The 20,086-nt window shown below is 36.7% G+C and overlaps 2 protein-coding genes across 3 annotated transcripts in view; one reads left to right on the top strand and one right to left on the bottom strand.

Annotated features, from left to right (window-relative positions):
- NDC80 (NDC80 kinetochore complex component) overlaps positions 1 to 14,565 on the bottom strand; it is a 48,901-nt gene extending 34,336 nt beyond the window's left edge. The window contains exons 1-7 of the mRNA XM_021686225.1: positions 14,497 to 14,565; positions 13,054 to 13,163; positions 11,824 to 11,901; positions 9,018 to 9,141; positions 8,767 to 8,939; positions 7,971 to 8,073; positions 610 to 699 (exon numbers count right to left, since the gene is read on the bottom strand). Of these exons, the coding sequence (XP_021541900.1) occupies positions 610 to 699; positions 7,971 to 8,073; positions 8,767 to 8,939; positions 9,018 to 9,141; positions 11,824 to 11,901; positions 13,054 to 13,154 (669 nt within the window). The 5' untranslated portion in view covers positions 13,155 to 13,163; positions 14,497 to 14,565. The remainder of the gene's footprint in view (positions 1 to 609; positions 700 to 7,970; positions 8,074 to 8,766; positions 8,940 to 9,017; positions 9,142 to 11,823; positions 11,902 to 13,053; positions 13,164 to 14,496) is intronic.
- A 1,762-nt stretch (positions 14,566 to 16,327) lies between these two features.
- METTL4 (methyltransferase 4, N6-adenosine) overlaps positions 16,328 to 20,086 on the top strand; it is a 34,718-nt gene continuing 30,959 nt past the window's right edge. For both annotated transcript variants that reach the window (XM_021686227.1, XM_021686229.1), the window contains exons 1-2: positions 16,328 to 16,723; positions 18,837 to 18,899. In XM_021686227.1, coding sequence (XP_021541902.1) covers positions 16,328 to 16,723; positions 18,837 to 18,899 — 459 coding nt within the window. The remainder of the gene's footprint in view (positions 16,724 to 18,836; positions 18,900 to 20,086) is intronic.

Raw genomic sequence — 20,086 nt, 5'->3', positions numbered from 1 at the left:
TATTTTAGAGAGAGAGAGAGAGAGCGAGTGACTACGCAAGCATGTGGCTGCACATGTGAGAGGAGGAGCAGGGGTGAGGGAAAAAGTCTCAAGCAGAATCCAAGCTGAGCATGGAGCCAGATGCGGGACCCGATCCCATGACCCTGAGATCATGACCTGAGTTGGACACTTAACCAACTGTGCCACCCAAGTGGCCCACTTAGTTACCATTTTAAATTTCTATGCCTACTTAATTTTAAGAAATGACAACGTGATTCCAAGAATAAATCTATTTATGTTAAAAAAAATTCAATTTTAGAAGTTTTTTGGGAAGCAAAAAGACTCCACTAGAGTATATTAATTTCTTTTTTTAAAAAATATTTTTATTTATTTTTGCGAGAGAGAGAGTGTGTGCGCGCGCGCGCGCACAAGCGGGGGCAGGGGCAGAGAGAGAAGCAGAGCCCCTGCTGAGCAGGGAGCCTGGGGCAGAGCTTGACCCTAGGACCCTGGGATCATGACCTGAGACAAAGGTAGACAATGAGCCACCCAGGCGCCCGACTATATTAATTTCAATAGTTACACAGTTAATAATACCAAGGTAACTATAATGTTCGTGGTAATGTAAGGTACCTTATTATGCATAATTCCATCTTCAGTTTCTTCTCCCCAAGGCTGTCCATCATCAAATAAAGGTGAGCTTTCTTTCATGGCATTATGTAACTAGTAAGTACACAAGCAACATATTTAAGTTGATAAAATGTGAGAAAAACACATAGCTTTCATGTTTTGTAACATTTGTTTTAGTGTCATTTTTAGAAGCATTTACATTACTGCATGACAAAGTCTCTAGAGAGGTCATTTTATTGAGCATTAAAATGTAATCCTTCTAATATTTTAGTAACTAAATCCATTAGCATTAAAAAAGGATGGATTCCATATTTAGTTCTATTAAATATGCTGATCTTTATGCTACTATTAATTCATTAAGAGCATATACACACATTTTAATGCAACTCTGAGAATCTAAAAAAAAAAAATTGCCACATAAAAGGTGAACCAAAAAGGATTATTTCTTTTCTATGAACTCAAGTTTGGTGCTTAAATGTTATCCACAGACTGCTTCAGTATGTATAAATATGAACTTCAGATTCGTTACAATATGAAATACTCAGAAACAGAATTGTTTAAGCTTGAAAGTTGTAAGATAATACATTACAGCAAAACAGTCAGATGTTTATAAAGGAAAATTGCTAAAGGTTTTTAAGGCAAATAAATTCCATTTTGGAACACCTGTTTTTATAAATTGTTTTTTTTTTTTTTTTCTTTAATGAGATAGAGAGCATGAGAGGGGGGAGGGTCAGAGAGAGAGGCAGACTCCCTGCTGAGCAGGGAGCCCGACATGGGACTCGATCCCGGGACTCCAGGATCATGACCTGAGCCGAAGGCAGTCGCTCAACCAACTGAGCCACCCAGACGCCCTTATAAATTGTTTTAAAAATACCACCTTCCAAACATGAAAAAATAACTAGAAAGTGTAAATGAAACTGATATAAAATGTAAAGATGTAAATGTGTATCTAGTATAATGCACACTAAGCTTCTAAGAAAAGCACCATGCATTAGGAATGAAAAGGAGAATGCAGTTTCTGCTAAAAATATTTCATTAATTTTTCTTATCCTAGGACTTACATATCAGATTCCTACGTTCTTAGCCCAGAGTTGCTTGTCATATCTACTTCTTTCCTATTCCAAAGATACTCATATAAGACTCATATAAGAGTTGAAAAGAGCTCGGCTGGGGCTTTGATCATCTGCAGAGCCAAGTCAGCAACCCCATCTGGCTGGAGTCTGGTGCACAGGTTTGCCTGATTAGCTTCCCGAGAAGAATCTTGCCAGTCTTGGGGTCTGTTCTGTCTCTTTCCTCCATTCTGGTAGGGAATCTAATCCATAGCCCTGCCCACTGCTGAATATAGCCTCCAACCCTGCTAATCAGGAAACCCTACCAGAGCTCATGGGAATCTCAATAGCCCACCCTCTAGCCCCAGGTACAGCAGCAATTGAGTGGAGAACCTGCTCAGTGGCTCTGCTTCTGCAGACCCAAGACAGTAGCCCTGTTATTTGGGGAGTTAAGCATGCAATTCTCTCTGATTTGATTCCCAAAAAGCCTTGCTGGTCATGAGGCTTGGTCTGAAGCTCCAGGGGGACAGGGAAGATAATTTATGGTGCTGTCCAAAGCTGAATACAGTCTCCAGGCCCACCTGACCAGAAAAACCTAACCAGAGCACCTGGGTATATGTGTAACCTACCTGACAACTCTGATTAGAGTGGCATTGGAGTGGAGAATCTGGCTGGTGGCCCTATCATCTGCAGGGCTGGGATGGTGGCCTGTTAGGCCAGGGAATTTGGAGTTCTGCTTAATTTGAACCCCAAACAAGAGCCTTTCTAATCTTGAAGCATGTATGAGGGCCCCCTCCCAGGTGTGGAAACTAAATTGCAGTTTTGCCTGCTGCTTTTTACAGCCTTCAGCCTGCCTGACCAGGAAACCTAACCAGAGCATATGCGATGCTGTGTAGCCCATCCTACAGCCCTACTTACAGTGACACTTGGAGAGCACAGCTCATGGCCTTCCTTGTATGTAGAGCAAAACCAGTGGTGGCTCCTTCTATTCAGGGAATTCAGCACATACTCATACCATTGGTTTGGGACTCTAAACAAGCCATGCAGGCTTTGGGGCTGTTCTGTTGCACCATGAGGGCAGGGAAGCTAATTTACAGCACTGCCTATTGCTGAGTATGGTACTCAGTCCCAACTATCCAGGAAATCGTGGCACCACCCTATAGTCTCATTTGGGCAGGGAACCGTTCTCAGACAGTAGCACTTCCCCCTGTCCCCTAACCTCACAGCTTGGGCAGTGACCTTTCCCAAAACTAAACCCTGATATAAGCCCCACCTGCCCAAGTACGTTACCAGCTGATACATCTAAACCCCCATCTGAGCTGACTGGTAAAGAACTGTCTCTACCAAAGAGAACCTGTCAAATGTGGAAGAAGAGACCACTTACTCAAATGTGCAGGTACCATCATAAGGAATCAGGATCATGAAAAATAAGGTAAACATGACTCTACTAAAGGAAACTAATAAAGCTCCAATAACTAACCCTACAGAAATGGAGATCTATGAACTAATTCAGAATAATCCTCTCAAAGATGTTTAGTAAACTGTAAGAACACACTAAACAAAATTAGAAAACAATGTATGAACAAAACAAGAAATTCAACAAAGAGAAATTAAAAAAAAAAAAATCAAACAAATGAGAGCTGAAAAAAAAGACTGATCTAAAGAATTAAACAGAGAGCTTCCAAAGCAAAGTCAACCATGCAGAAAAAGCAGTCAGTGGGCTAGAGGACAGGACATTTGAAATTATCCAGTCACAGAAACAGAAAAAAAGAATGAAAAAGAGTGAAGAAAGCCTATGGGACTTATGGATCATCATCAAATGATACAGTATCTGCATTATGGGAATCTCAAAAGGAGAAGAGAAAGAGAAAGGCACAGAAAGTATAAAGCAATAAGAGACTTAAAGCAATGAGATGAAAGTACAAAGTATAAAAAGAAAGTATAAAGCAATAAGAGACTTAAAGCAATAAGTCCCAAATGTAGGAAGAAAAATGGACATCCAGATCCACGAAGCCCACAGGACCCCAAACAGGGCTATGTTGAGACATATTAAAATTAAATTGTCAAAAATCAAGACAAAGAATTTTGAGAGCAGCAAGAGAGAAGGGAGAAGTTACATACAAGAAAACCCCCATAAGACTATTCGTGGAATTCTCAATAGAAACTTTTTAGGCCAGGAGAGAAAGGGATGGCATATTTAAAATACTGAAAGGAAAAAACCGTCAACCCAAAATACTGTATCTGGCAAAACTGCCCTTCAGAAATGAAGGAGAGATAGACTTTCCAAAATAAACGCTGAGGGAGTTCACCACCACAAGACCTGCCTTACAAGGAAAGTTACAGGGAGTTATTTGAGTGGAAGCAAAAGGTGCTAATTAACATTGTAAAAACATATGAAGGTAATGTAAAACTCACTGGTAACAATAAACATACAAAGTCTGCTTTTCTAATACGGTGGTGTGTAATTCACTTATGACTCTAGCTTAATAGTTAAAAAATAAATGTATTAAAAAGAACTATAACTGCAATAACCTGTTATTGGAAACACAATATAAAAAAGTATGTAAACTGTAACATCAATAACCTAAAATGTAAAAGGGAGAAGTGAAAGTGTAAAATTTATGAATGTTATTGAAGCTATCAGTTTAAAATAGAATGTTATAGCTGTTATTTTTGTTTTTGTTTTTTAAATTAGGCTCTACACCCAACATGGAGCCCAATGTGGGGTTTGAACTCATGACCCTGAGATCAAGACTTGAGCGGAGATCAAGAGTTGGACGCTTAACCGACTGAACTATCCAGGCACCCTGAATGTTATAGTTTTTTTTTTTTTTTTTTTTTTTAAGATTTTATTTATTTATTTGAGACAGAGAGAATGAGAGAGAGAGAGCACATGAAAGGGGGGAGGGTCAGAGGGAGAAGCAGACTCCCCGCCGAGCAGGGAGCCCGATGCGGGACTCGATCCCGGGACTCCAGGATCATGACCTGAGCCGAAGGCAGTCGCTCAACCAACTGAGCCACCCAGGCGCCCCTGAATGTTATAGTTTTAAAGATATTTTATGTAAGTCTTATGATAACTACAAGGGAAAAACATGAAATAGATACATAAAAATGATAGTCAAAGTATGCTGATACCAAATATCATCAAATTTCAAAAGAAGATAGTAGAATAAGAACCAAGCAGAACAACAGATCTACAAAATGGTCTGAAAACTATGAACAAATGGCAGTAAGTCCTTATCCATGGATAATTAAGTGTAAATGGATTAAACTTTCCAACCAAAGACACAGAATGACTGAATGGACAAAAACAAGATCCAAAAATAGGCTGCCTACAAGAGACTCACATTAGTTTGAGAGATCCAGACTGAGAGTGAAGGGATGAAAAAGATATACCAGGCAAAATAGACTTTGAATGAAAAGTGGCAGAGGGATATGGAGGGCTCAGTTGTTAAGCCTCTGACTTCGGCTCAGGTCATGATCCCAGGGTCCTGGGATTGAGTCCCGCATCGGGCTCCCTGCTCAGCAGGGAGCCTGCTTCTCCCTCTCCCTCTCACCTGCTTGTGCTCTCTCTATCTAATAAATAAATAAATAAAATCTTAAAAAAAACCCAAAAAATGAAAAGTGGTAGAAAGAGACGACAAAGGTCATTATATAATGATAAAAGGGTCAATCCATCAAGAAGATAAAACATTTATAAATATTTATGCAACCAACATGGGAGCACCTAAATATATAAAGCAAATACTAAAAGAACTAAAAGAAATAACAGCAGGGGCGCCTGGGTGGCTCAGTCGTTAAGCGTCTGCCTTCGGCTCAGGTCATGATCCAGGGTCCTGGGATCGAGCCCCACATTGGGCTCCCTGCTCCGTGGGAGGCCTGCTTCTCCCTTTCCCACTCCCCCTGCTTGTGTTCCCTCTCTCGCTGTGTCTCTCTCTGTCAAATAAATAAAATCTTTAAAAAAAAAAAAAAAGGAAAAAAAAAAGAAATAACAGCAATACAATAATAGTTGGAAGACTTTAATACCACACTCTTAACAATGGGGAGATCATCCAGAGAATAAATAAATAGCAATTTGAACAACACTACAGACCAAATGGACTCAACAGACATATACAAAACATATCCAACAATAGCAAAATATACATTCTTCTCATGAGTACAAGGAAAATTTTCTAGGAGAGATCATATGTTAAGTCATAAAACAAGTCTTAGTATGATTCAAGAAGAAGTCATACCAAGTATCTTCTCTAGCCAAAATGGTATGAAAGTAGAAATCAACAATAGGAGGAAAAGTGGAAAAGTCATGGGAACATGGAAGTTAAACATCACTCTCATGAACAACCAATGTAACAAATCAGAAATTGAAGGGGAAATGAAAAAGTATCTTGAGACAAATGAAAATGGAAACACAACATATCAAACTTATGGGATGTAGCAAAAGCAGCTTAAAGAGGGAAGTTTGTAGCTATAAATGCATACATCAAGGAAACAGAAAGATCCTAAATAAGAACCTAAATTTACACCTCAAGAAACTAGAAAGAGAAGACCAAAGTAAGTCCAAAGTTAGCAGAACGAAGGAAACAATAAAGATTATTTAAATACAAAGAAGTAATAAAAATAGGTAAAAAAGTGGAAGAATTTTTTTTTTTAACATCAGAGACTAAAGGAGGCCATCCTAAATCTGGCTAAATTTTTAGGATTCTGTTAAGTGGGAAAGATAATTAGAACAAGAAACCTATGATGTCTCATTGATTCTTACAATCTCTCATTGATTCTTACAGTGTTCAGTTCTACCACCTCAAGCAAACCAAGATAGCAAAGAGGAAATTTCAACCTATATAATAGACTTGGAGGCATCTCAAGAGGTCCCTTCCCCAACAGAAGCCAAAGCAGGTACTCCATGATCTCCTGCATCACTGTGGAAATGCTGTCTCCTAACCACAAAAGAATGACATAAGTTGTTTAGTGAAACAAGGGTAAAGTGTTCTATTGACAATAGCAGTATTTGGTGGTGGGAAAAGAGAGGTAGTTACCCAATGTCGATGGTTATCGCTGAGGAGAGACAAACTGAATGCACAGATGTTATACATTAAGTTCAGTAAAATGGTATTGGATTTCTACTCTTATCTTGACAATGGTGGTGCTGAAAGTGCTGAGATGTCTTCTGGGTCAAAAATCCATCCACCTAGTGCCTGCCTATATTTTGTTAAGGGACTGTCGATGGACAAGAGAATGTCAGGAGGACAGTATTAGTTTTAAGGATTCCAGCACTAAGGACAGGAACTCGGAAACTATAAGAGACTGAATTAGACTAGATAAAGATCTGTATTTCTCAACAGTCAAAATACAGCACATAAATCAAAAGGGAAAAAATATTTGTACCATATCCATACGAGCTAATTACCCCAGTTTGACTGTTTTTGGTGCTCCTACAAATCAATAAGAAAATAGAAAAATGGCAAAAGACACAAATAGGCAGTTGTAATAAGTGTGAAATATGTTCAAGTTGAGAAAAAGATTGCAAATATGAAAAAAAGTTTTCACTTGTTCATTTAAAATATTGATAAACTTAATATATAAGCAGTTTAATTTATAAAGATTAAAATATACATAAAAAAGGACCAAAAAAAACCCACAAGAAATATCAATGACAAACCATACAAAAAGACAATTGCTTTAATAATATATATATTAAACAAGCTATTTTTTCACCTTTCAAATGGTAAAGATTTTAAAACAATGATGTTTTCGGAAAATGCATATGCTCATACATTGCTGAGGAGCTTTTAACTGGTGCAAGTTTTCTGAAGGGAAATTTGTCAGTATATATATCAAAAGTTAAAAAGAAAAACCCACATAATTTGTGCAGCAAAAAAGGCACCTTTAAAACTATAGCCCAAGGAAATGTTTTAAATTGTTGTCTCTGAGTTGTGGGATTATGGGTATATCACTTTCTGTGTATTTCTGTATTTTCCAAAATTTTTTGCAATGCATATGGATTTTAATTAAAAAAGGGAAAAAAACCAAAGTAATGTTATGTATATAATGGGGGAAATAATTTCCTACTCTTTTTTTTAAAGCTTTAAAACCTCGCAAAAACAAATAATTTCCTTGCCAATGTGGTAATTCCTCTCACCTCTAGAAGCATTTATTAATAGTCTGAAGAATTTAAAATCAAATGTGCTTTGAAAAATGAAAACAGATATAGACTTTAAGATAACTGGCAAAAGACAGACTGGGAGAGAAATAACACTATCTCAAGGAAAAAAAAATCTTTCCTACATATACATTTTAAAATGAAAAATCAAATACCTTGATGCAGTCTATGAGCCAAACCAAGGCTGCCACAATATGTGGCCATGTATGAGGGGCCCCCACTGTATACATGGAGCTTTTGGATAATGCAAAAGGATACCTATGAAAAGTTAGGAAAAAAAATAGAAGCCAACAATGTTAATTTTGTGAAAATAAGGCTAAATTAGGCAAGTTACATTAGAAAAATTCCACATATATACCAACAGTCTTGACTTGTTTAGAAGTAAGATATTTATTAAGATTTTGTTCTTGGTCATCTTACTCTGAAATGATTTTGTGTATTTTTTGGTTTCTTCTCTTTGTACGTATATCCCTAACACTGCAGAACTTGATTTACAACCAGTATGTTGGACTCCTCTCCTAAAAAATTGTTTGTTCCCTCAAATTCAATGTACTCCAAATAAGCCACATGTGTATACTCTTCATCCTCAAATCCATTCCTTCCCGTGTTTACTCTACACAGCCATTCTTGACTTCATCCCACCCCATTTTCTCCAGGCCTCCAATCCTGTCTTTTTTGCTTCTATAAAATTTGTGGTATCCAGCCCATCCTAGCTATTCCTCGTCACTTCAGTATTTGGAAAGCCTTATGAACTATCTTCCACAGTTCAGTAATAACCTCCAAACAGTGGTTTTTCTTGCCTTTTAAATTTATCCTAAGATATACTGCCCACAGTGACCATCTTAAAATATATGATTTCTCTCATTCAGAATCTTTACAAATCAATTGAGTCTGATTCTTCTCTGTGTTCCTACAATCTCTTAAGGCTAATAAGAAATATAACATACAAACCCAAGATCTTTAAAGATTCTTGGAACCTCTTCTTCAAACTTTGTGTCAGGAAGTTCATACGAAGGGCACAGGAAGCCATAAAGAAAAGTGAAGATCTTTAGGAAGTCTTTAACAGAAGGAGCTTGTAGAGATTTCATGGATACACTATATGCATAACCATTTTCTGTAAGAAACTACAATAATTTTTAAGAAACATCAAACATTTTATAATAGAAAAATTACTGGAAAATACTTAAGAGAATATAAAATACCTCACAGAGTTGTCGAATACACTGCTGAATGAATGTTTTGTCATTAAGTGGTCGTGGGTCCTTGATTTTTTCAGAACTGGAAAATATACCAAATTGACTATTCCGAGATCCATGTCCACTAGTTCTGGAAGTATAAACATCAGTCAAAACTATTTCAGTCTGTGGTCAAGTCTAAATTATTTCAAGGTGATTTTATATTTTACTAGCAGCAACAAACATTAAAGTTCAATTATTTTCTCTTATTCAAAGCAGAGAAAAAGAGCAAATAATGATAACTATAAAATGAAGTAGGAAGAAAAATGCACTGTGGTGCATTGCATTCCTAACACATACACTATCACCTAAGAGTGTATTTTGAGTCCACTAGATCTTCTGTACAACCATTCTCCAAGTCTACTCAGTAACCCAAGTCCTTTCGCCATCCTATTTAGCCTTCCACGATTGCTCCTTCACTCCTAACCCTTTCATTTGCCATCATTTCTTGGGGGAAAATTGTTTTTGAGATGTTAAAATGGGTAGTGTATGCTTTTTCTCTTAAATGTTTTTGTGTCATGCAATATTATGTATCTGATTTTTTTTTTTAAATATTTATTTATTGACAGAGAGAGAGACAGTGAGAGAGGGAACACAAGCAGGCGGAGTGGGAAAGGGAGAAGCAGGCTTCCCGCCGAGCAGGGAGCCCAATGTGGGGCTCGATCCCAGGACCCTGGATCATGACCTGAGCCGAAGGCAGACGCTTAACGACTGAGCCACCCAGGCGCCCCTATGTATCTGATTGTTATTTACTATAAATTTACATGGTGCAACTTTTTAGTCATTAATGGATAAAACATATGTGCTCCATTTTAAGCCCTTCCTCTGCAAAACAAAACTTAATTTGTTTGTATTTTTATAATGGTTTCTTTTGCCTAACTTTGTGGCCTGATTTAGCTACCAACTGCAGTTTATTAAATATCCTTAGAATAACAATTTTCCTTATTGAACAGATGCCACAAAACTGAGTTGCAATGAACACTGCTGTAATATCTGAACTCTGTTCATCAGAGTTCTTTTTGTCCCTGCAAGTTTGCTTACTGCTTTCAACTTCTCTCCTGCCAATGCTCTAAAAGTTCTTTAGCTTGGGCCCTCTCACTCCACAGCCCAGATTGGCTATTTTCTCCCCTGAGAATTTGCTAATTTGAGAACCACTTTTCTACATACTGCTATTACTTAATCTTTAATTTTTTTTTTTTTTACCCAAAAGGAATACATGTATAGACTCAGCTCTTATTCTACACAGAACTGCACTGTTAGATATCTTTTTAAATTATAAGAGAATTTCCTAACCAATCAAAATACTGCATCATTCAATTTATAGCTTAAGAGCACAGGGTCCAGAATCAGAGTCTGTGGTTTCAAATTCTGTCTTAAAATTACTTAACCTCTCTGTGCTTCAATTCCTTTTCTATAAAATGGATACAATAATAGTATCTATTCATAGGGCAGTTCTGAGGAATGATTAAAAGAGTTAATACAGACAAAGCACTTATAACAACGTCTGGCTTATAAAAATGCTCAGCAAATGTTAGATTTTATAGTAATTATCATCATTATCTGTGAAGTTCACCACTGAGAGAAGAGTTACATTACAAAAATGCCTTAAGATTTTTCACCAACTGGAATGAATATCAGAAAGAGCTTAATTTGGTTTCAAGGCAAAGACTTTTCTAAGGTAACAAACATTTCATCTCTAAATATTTTCAAAACAATTGAACAGGTTTGCCTTAAAACAGTTATATTTTGTTTTGGTGAGATAAAAGAACAAATTATTTTTTCAATTTTGGGGTTGATCATTCCTTAAAAAATAAATTTTATTGAGGTGTAATTTGCTTAGAGTAAAATGTACCTGTTTAAAGTGTACAGTATGATGAGGTTTGACAACGTATATACCTGTGCAATCTCTGTCACAATGAAGACATAAAGATATTGAACATTTTCATCATCGCAAAAGTTTTTTACTCCTTAACATTCAATCCTTGCCCCACCTTCAGCACAGGCGACCACTGATCTATGCTAGACAGTGGTTTTCAAAGTGTGATCTTGGGGATCTGAGAAGACAAAGCTATTTTCATGCTGAAAAACTAAGATGTTATTTGCCCCTTTCATTCTCATTTTCTCATGAGTGTACACTGGAGTTTTTCAGAGGTTGGCTACATGATGTATGATATTTTAACAGACTGAATGTGGAAGCTGATATGAGAAGCTAGCTATCTTCTATTTTGCCAGATGTTAAAGAGATTTGCAAAAATGTAAAACAACATCACTTTTATTACTGAAATAGTTGTTTTTGGGAAAAAAAATTCTTTTACGTTAAAGGTATGTTATTTTTGTTGACATGTAAGGGGTTATTATTATTTTACATTCAATGAATACATAATTAAAAACTTTCCAGTTTTAATTTCTAATATTGTTAATATCCATAAATACAGCCCACAAAATGAAAGCTCTTTGGAATCTTAATATTTAAGAGTATAAAAAAGCCTGGGACTAACCTGTTGAACTAGATGATGGTTCCTCCGAATTTTAAAAAGCTATGATTCCATACTATCTGAAAGCTAGGTATAGAATTTTCAATCAACTATTCACCTATAACATGAAATAGTGGTCTGAATGTGCTGATATATCTCTTAGCACTATCTAAAACAGATATAACCATTTCACCATTTAAAATGGAAGAAAGCTAGCTTTTAACTTTCTTTTGTGAGGGATCATGCCATCCTATTTTTTTAAGAATCCTTTCATTAAAACTAATAAAAAATATCATTACCTTTTACCAAACACAGAGGCTTTTCTTTCAGATGTGGGTTTGTTTATATTCAACTTTCCAAAGGCTGGTTTCTCTTTGCTTTAACAAAATGAAAAGAACAAACTTTAAAAAATAAATATAAAAAAATATTAGTTTAAGAAATTTTTGGAAATATGTTGGAACTAGCACCTCTTTCCCATTACCTATAAAAATAATTCAGAATCATGAAAATTTTTAGTAGCAATCACAGCTGTTACAATGGGATAGGCTAACAACATGCACAAGTAATAATGCTAAAATGTTAAGAAGAAAGCAGAAAAAAACCATATCTACATTCTCATTTCAATCATTTTAACATATGTACATTTATGGATAACCTTAAAGGAAAAAAATTTAAAAATAGGTATCTTCAATCATAGGATAGCTACATTTAACAATTTTCTTTTAAGGCCTACTCTATTAGAATGCAGCTCCACCTAAGAACATACATTATGTAAAAAACAAACCTAAAACATTGCCAATGGCAGCCTTTTAGTTTTCAATATAATTTAAGGCATAAATCTTTTAGTGCATGTAATGTGTAACAATACAAAAAATTTCTGATTTCAGAAGTTAAAGACACAAATAATTCAAATTTCTAAAAGTAGCTGAGGCTTATACAATGTACACCTAAGTAATTTAAGTCCAGTTAGCAATTAACTTGTACCTTGGTATCAGAGGATTGATATAGCCCTCAGTGGCTTACAAACAGCCTTCTCTTAATTAGAACAAACTCACAGAGAAAAACTAGTTTATGATAGTATAATTATATACCCCTTTCCAGTGAATACTGAGAAAACAGTTTGGAGAAGTGTTCTGTAGGTTCTTCTGAACTGCAGCTTATCATTGAGCAAGTAAGTAATAACTCTGACAATTTTGCCAATTGGATATACTTCAGTAAATTCAAAGTTCTAGCAACAAGCTTGCTCAAATAAGCAGGTCTAGAATAAAGGAGGAAAATAAGAAAAAGTGCTGAAAGGGAATTAACAATCCTTTTTAGGGGTTGCTGGGCAAAGTATGTAGCTTTGGAAATTTAAGGAACAAATGAGATAAAACACACCTAATAACATGCCAATTTTTAGCCTTCATTAACCCAAATTAGGTACCACTGTGAACAAACAAGATTCATAAGAACATCACTCATAGTACATTTTTGTGTTAATCATCTTTACAGATTTCTTTGTCCAAAATGGTAACGCATGAGGTACTTACGTTTGAGGGGTATGGAGGCCTTGTTTATTGAAATCCTGAGACCTTAAATCCTGCATGGAGAGGCGGCCAGCACCACCGGTGGAAACTGAACTGCGCTTCATGCTTACTACCTGCATTCATGAATTCAGTATTAAAACATCTTTCCAGATATAGATGCTACATTAAGCACCAACTGTTATCTTCATCCTCAAACAGAAAGCAGCCAAGTTCCACTGTTCCTTCAAGATAATCTTTTCCTGGGCCCTTTTGTTCATATAAGGTGAAGTTCTCATTTGCAGGGAATGTGTATTTAACTTCATTTAAAAATATTCAACACACACGAATATTTACTAACTGCCTACCATGTACACCTGAGTGTGCAAGGCAGTTGAAATGACACAATGATAAATAAGGTATAATTTCTGCCTTCACATATCTTCAGTAGTTAAAGCCCTGAAACCCAACCCAGATCACCTTACTGCTGTTGGCTGCACCTTTTCATTGGGAAAGTCAGAGGCTATCTGACAAGAACTACCTCAAGATGTTTCCTTTACTTTGGTCTTAGAGAATACAGCTATTCTGTTTTCTTTTCCTAACGTCCATCCCTCTTGCTCTGTCCTTAACCCACTGTTTCCCATTTATATTAAATTAGTGCCCCCTTTACTTCAATCTCCCTTCCAACAAGGATCAATTATACGGTCCACAAAATGGTCTACAGTTTATGTCTCAGAAAATTAACATTTCATTTCCTTCATACCTACTGAAACAGTTGCCTCCTAGAATACTCATGACTGACAAATCTTTTGATCCTATCTCATCTTTGTGGCATTAGACACTACACACCTAGATCTCTCAAGTTCTGTCTTGGTTTCCAGCGAAGTGGACATTTGTGATTATCCTGTCACTTCTCTGCGCTCTCCTTTGTCTTTTAAACTGATTACACTCTTTCTATCTTGGCTTGGCCACCTATTTCTTTTACTTTATACGTTTCTGCTATCCATTCAACTTTCCCATTCACCTATATGTGCACTCCAAATCTCCACTTAAAATGTAATTTAAGATTAAGACTTTCCTACACACCCACTAGTATCTCAAACGCCACACCTCAAACAGTTCTTCATCTTGTCCCTCCTCTCCCTGCTCCCATCAATTCCTCCCTCCAGACTCTCTGCTCCCTACCAGTGTGCCCCTAGGTCCTCCTCTTCTCCCTTGGAAGTCACTGTCAGTAGAAATTTATTGTACTCCGGGAAACTGGCGCCTCGCACAGACTCGGCCCGGAGGCCTCTCAGAATAGTAGACTAAAACGTTGTCAGGGCCTCTAAATCTAAGGTGTTGGCGCCATCGCTCTCTCCCTTGAGAACACTTCTGCCGGCACAAAATTAACTCAAAGTCATTAGTTACCTTTCTTCCAGTTTCTTGACACAACCCAGGGACCGAATTTCTGTAACCTGTGCAACTACTCACCCGGCAGGACAACAGCCGCCAAAACACCCAACTCCTCCCTCCACCCACCGGCGCAGTTCGAATTTTAAAATCTCCGCTGGCGTCTACATCATCACGTACGTCGAACGCGTACTCATCTCTTACGCGCCGCTCCCCGTCGCGGGAATTCTGCGTGTTGCTGGCGTCCTGTCGCCTCACTCAGCACACTGGCATCTCTGGTAAGTGTGAGCGGCTCCTACAGAGTCTGGTCGGATTTCTAAAGTTAGCGCCGAAGAGACGAGCGCTGTACGTCTCTGAGTAGCTGACAGAGCTCTCCAAATCGCCCTGGAAACGTCTTTTCCGTACAGCAACATGGCCGCGCCCGTTGGCTCGTAGAAAAAGAAATTTCCTTTGCCATGAAAGTGGTGTCTTTCATGACCACGGTTTAGAGGGTTGCTTCTTTCATGATGCAAGTCTGGGAGACGTCGTTCAGTTTTTCTGACAGGGGAAGCAGTGAGGTAGGAGATAGTAACTGCTGAGTGTGGGTGTAGCTGGCTTCAAGGATCGAGCCGGTGTGGCTGCCGCTAGGGTTCGGGTTCGCAGTGTGCTCGCTAGGGTTCCATGGTCTTCTAGTGGTGGCCAACGAGGAACCCAAGGGGGTGAGGGGTGGAGGTTTGGGTGTGAAGGGGAGAGGTAGGAGAGAGAGAGAGAGAGAGTTTTAGCACGAGAGAGAGAGAGAGAGTTTAAGCACAGTAGTTCACTTTGCTAAAATAGGACTTCCCTGCTTCCCTGAGTTTGAACTCAAAGACATGTACTGCCCAGTACCTGGAAAGTGATGGGGGTGGGAGAAAAGCTTTGAGCCAAAGTCCTGATACTGATTCTTGGAGCAGTTTTGCGGTGAACTAGAATTGTAATTTTGGGCACGTCACCTTTTCTGAGTTTCAGTTTTCTTGACTACATTTCTTGCTCTCACTAGCCATTACATTACCTCCTCACCACAAGTGGTGACTGTGAAAGGAGGGCCAATACCAGGATTACCATCACTAATAGCATTTGTTTGAACAGTTGCTATGTGTCAGGCACTGCACAGCACTTCATGTAGATTATCTCATTTAATTCTCTAAGCTGCCTTCTGAGATGTCATAAAAAATGATGAATTTGAGACTCTGTAGTGAGAGTAAATAACTTGACTATGGTCATACTGCTAACACTACATGGAGTTGGAAGTTTGGTTCTAAATGCTGCTATTACTAGCTGTGCTGTTAAATACTTATTTTGTCCCCCTGTTAAGTTCTCCATTATACTAGATTTAGTAGGTAATACCCAGAACTTTATCATTTTTTTTGGTAAAAAGATAAGGAAGTTTTGAAAAAAACATAGCTGCTGAAGGAGGACTGCTCAGAACCAATAACCTTGCAATTTTGTTAGGGTTTGGTGCTTCTGAAATCCGTTAAAATTGCATCGTGCTTAGCCTAGACCAGTCTTTCATTTTATGCTTTTTTGCACTCCGTTGGTAGCAGTGGTTAAGTATGGCAGTGTTAATGGGCTGACTTATTGCAGCAAATGTGCTTTGAAAAAACAAGAGCTGACCCCTCTGTGACCTCTCTAGGTTTATCTCATTAAAAAGGGTGAATTCACATAGGTAATGTAGTATTCTTTGCTTTGACAGGACATGCTCACCTTTAAGAATTGAATGACTTCCTGACTTGGAGGATGTGGACCTAGTGGCTAGATTAAAAGTGAACAGGAGGTTGTGTGGAGGGCCCAGGAAGATAAGAGGATTCAATTGGGATTCCAGAAATAAGATCCCATTTTAATTCTCTTTTGCTAAATTGGCTGAAAAATTTTTTTCTTTCTTTTTTAAGAGAAGAGAATGTCTGTGGTGCACCAACTGTCACCAGGATGGTTACTAGATCATCTTTCTTTCATTAACAACATAAACTATCAACTTCACCAACATCATAAGCCTTGTTGCAGTAAAAATGAGCCCACTTCATCTGTCCACTTTGATACTCTTCAAACGGATTCTTTGATCTCTTTGGGAACCTCTGCTACCTTTACTGCTTTTGACTCTACCACTAAGCCAGCTAATGATGCCAGAGGAAATTGTGAAATCTTCATACAGAGATATGTTTTTCGATCTGAGCTATTTAATGTCACCAAACCTTATATAACTCCAGCTGTTCACAAAGAATGCCAACAAAGGAATGAAAAGGAAGATCCAATGGATGGTATTAAAGAAGAAAACCGCATTTCTATTATTGGGAAGGTAGAAAGTTTTAATACATTTTTATTTTTCTGCAGAACAGGCAGAAGTTTATTATTCCAATATCTTCTAATTTACTAAGTCTAAAAAACAATCCATAAAGCGTAGGAAGGCTTTAGTTATAGCCAATGTAATTTTTAACTCTTTCCTAATGTTCTACCATTCTTAGAAGACCAAATTTGCATATTTCAAAAGTAAGCAAAGTTTGCTCAACAGTGAATGCTCTGTAAATTAAACAAAACTAAACAACAATAACAAAAAACCCTTTTTGCTTACTCAATTTGTATTAATTGCACGTTTTTACAACTGTTTTTGTTCAACAACGTGCTGCTTTGTCTGCAAAATCCTAAAGCAGTTTATGGATTTTGGGAGATTCTTAGAGACCTGTCCTTTGGGGATAAGCTCCTATAATGAAGTTTGCAAGAAGGGTGATATTTCATAAAGTTTTTAATCATAAAAGTAGAAAGCTACTATAGAAAATTGTATATGTTCTTAAAGCATATGTATTTGTGTATACACTGGTGCAGTCTTTTGGTGAAGTTTCAAGAATGCTATGCAAGATCAAATTAATTATGCTTTAATACTTTTTATGTTTCTGAAGAGTTCAGAGGTGATTATACAAAGTCCATTTCAGATAGATTATATTAACATTTTCTTTGATAGAGATAGGAATAACTTTATTACTCACCCACAAATGTTTGAGATCTTTCTATGTGCTGTTGTACATACAGGGATTAAACAAGATAAACATTATTGGTACCCTCATGGATCTTACAATTGAGATCCATGAAGAAAGATTATTAAATAAGAAAGCATGTTGAGAATTAGAATAAGGCAAGTAATAGGGATAATTTATTACATTGTTCTAGTTCCCTGAAGTAGAACTTTTAATATTCTTGTAATTTCTTCTGTCTTTTTTTTCCTTGGACAAATATTTATTGACCATTTGCTGTGTGTCAGGCATAGGAAAGAAAATATATAATGTCTGATATTTCAGTAAAATAGTATATAGATTATTTATCAATACTATTACTAATTCAGAAAAATAATAACAAGCATTTACAGTTTACTAAGTATGGGCATCTTTTATTTTCACTTATGTTGGGTAAATTTCTCATTTTAATATGGAAAAATATAGATGGGTGTATGCAATGAGTTACCTTGACAAAATTTACCTTAATTCTGATATGCTAAGGCAAATTGTACAGTTAGCTTAATCTTCAGTCCATTTATTTATTCAGCCAGCAAACATTTATTGTTAGCCTGCTGGGAGTATGCTACCATGTAAGCCCTGGTGTTTCAGCAATAAGAGGTATAAAGTCCTTGCTCTATTTTGCACTGCCGTACATGTTCTTTTCTATGCAGTTGTTAGATACAGAACAGTGTTAGTATATCTGATTTGTACCTAGCCCTCAGATCAATCATAAAGAGCTATTGAAAGTGTACTGGATTGGGCGCCTGGGTGGCTCAGTTGGTTAAGCGACTGCCTTCGGCTCAGGTCATGATCCTGGAGTCCCTGGATCGAGTCCCGCATCGGGCTTCCTGCTCGGCAGGGAGTCTGCTTCGTCCTCTGACCCTATCCCCTCTCAGGTGTTCTCTCTCTCTCATTCTCTCTCTCTCAAATAAATAAATAAAATCTTTAAAAAAAAAAAAGAAAAAAAGAAAGTGTACTGGATTTTTTTTAATGATAGTATATGCGTAGTTCATCTCCTCAGAAATGACGTTGAGGATTGTACAATATATATCAACTGATAGATGATACTAGTAACTTTATACAGTGTCACAGTTTTCTTGTGTTCCATGGATGTCTGTGCTACATTTTATCATTGGTACTAGTTCTTGTTAATAGCAGATAAGGCTTAGGTGACCTTATATCACTTATTAAGCTTGTAGTAATAATAATAATAATAATAAATAGTAATTTTTTATTTGGGAAAGCTTATTTCTTTAGTCCATACACTTTTCACTGATTCTGACCTTACTAGTCGGTTAAGCTCTTGAAGACTGAGATACACACTAGGGAAAATGTGATAAAAAAAGAAATACTAATATATTTCCAAATATCAACATTGTGATAGATGGCAACATAATTTTCTTCCTGTAATTTACTCTTTAGAAGCGTAAAAGATGTGTTGTTTTCAATCAAGGTGAATTGGATGCTATGGAATATCATACAAAGGTAAGGTGTAAAATGTTCATTGATGACATTTGAAGATTAATGTGAAGTAGTATAAAACTATATAAATAAGGATGTTCTTAAAAATTAAACAATTATTTTGATCAAAGTTAGAATTTAATAGTGGAGTGATTTTTTTTTTCTTTTATGATTTCTGGATTTTTGAGTCATAATTAAAAAGGTATTTCTTCTTCAAGGCTCTAAAAGAATTTTCCCATGGGAAAAAAATGAAAGAATTTTCTCATGTTTTTTTCTAGGATATTATTTCATTTCACATTTATATCTTTGATTCATTTAGATTTCATTGTGGTGTGAAGTGTGAGTTACACATACACATATGTATTTGAGTTTATTTCTGGATTTATGTCTTAATTTGTCTATCTTCCAGTCTCTTTTCAGGTTTTATAATATGAGTATGTTTTAATATTTGGTATGCTTACCCCTCCTTTTATCTGTATTTCTCTTTTACAGAATTTTTCTGTTTTGTTTGTTTGTTTATTTTCCCATATGAATTTCCCATTAGGATCAGTTTAATTCTGGTTAGAAAAAAGAAGCAATTGGAATTTTTATGGCATCAAGTTAAATTTATAAATTAAATTAGGGCCTACTGACATCTTTAAGATGTTGATAACACAAATATGTTCTTTCCATTTGTTTCAGTTTCTATTGTCATTCCATAAGATTTTCTTTATAAAAGTCTTGCCAATTTCTTAAGTTGCTGTAGTGTTTTTTTTTTTTTTTAATCTCTGGGGTTTTCCAGTTAATACTTACAACTCCTGAAAATAGAAATACTTTAAATTACAGCTTTCCAATTATTTTATCTCTAATTTACTTCTCATTTGTAAATGAATAGGCTGGAAAATACAATGCAATATTAAATCATATTTATGACAGTGTATATCCTTGTCTTGTTCCTGACTCAGTGGGGATGATTTCATTACTAAGCATAATACTGGCTTTTGGACTGACCTGCAAATAGCATGTAAGGAAATTTCCATCTGTTCTTTTTTATTACCTTTTTAAAAAAATATATTTTATTGATTTATTTGAGAGAGTGTAAGAGAGTGAGCATGAGCCGGAGCGGGGGGCGGGGGAGTGAGGAGGGGGAGCGGAGGGAGAGGGAAGAGGGAGCCTGATGCGGGGCTCAATCCTAGGACCCTGGGACTGTGACCTGAGCCAAGGGCAGACAC

This window comes from Neomonachus schauinslandi, chromosome 14, assembly GCF_002201575.2.
Source record: "Neomonachus schauinslandi chromosome 14, ASM220157v2, whole genome shotgun sequence".
Classification (NCBI taxonomy): domain Eukaryota; kingdom Metazoa; phylum Chordata; class Mammalia; order Carnivora; family Phocidae; genus Neomonachus; species Neomonachus schauinslandi.
This window is presented reverse-complemented; position numbering and strand designations above follow the sequence as displayed.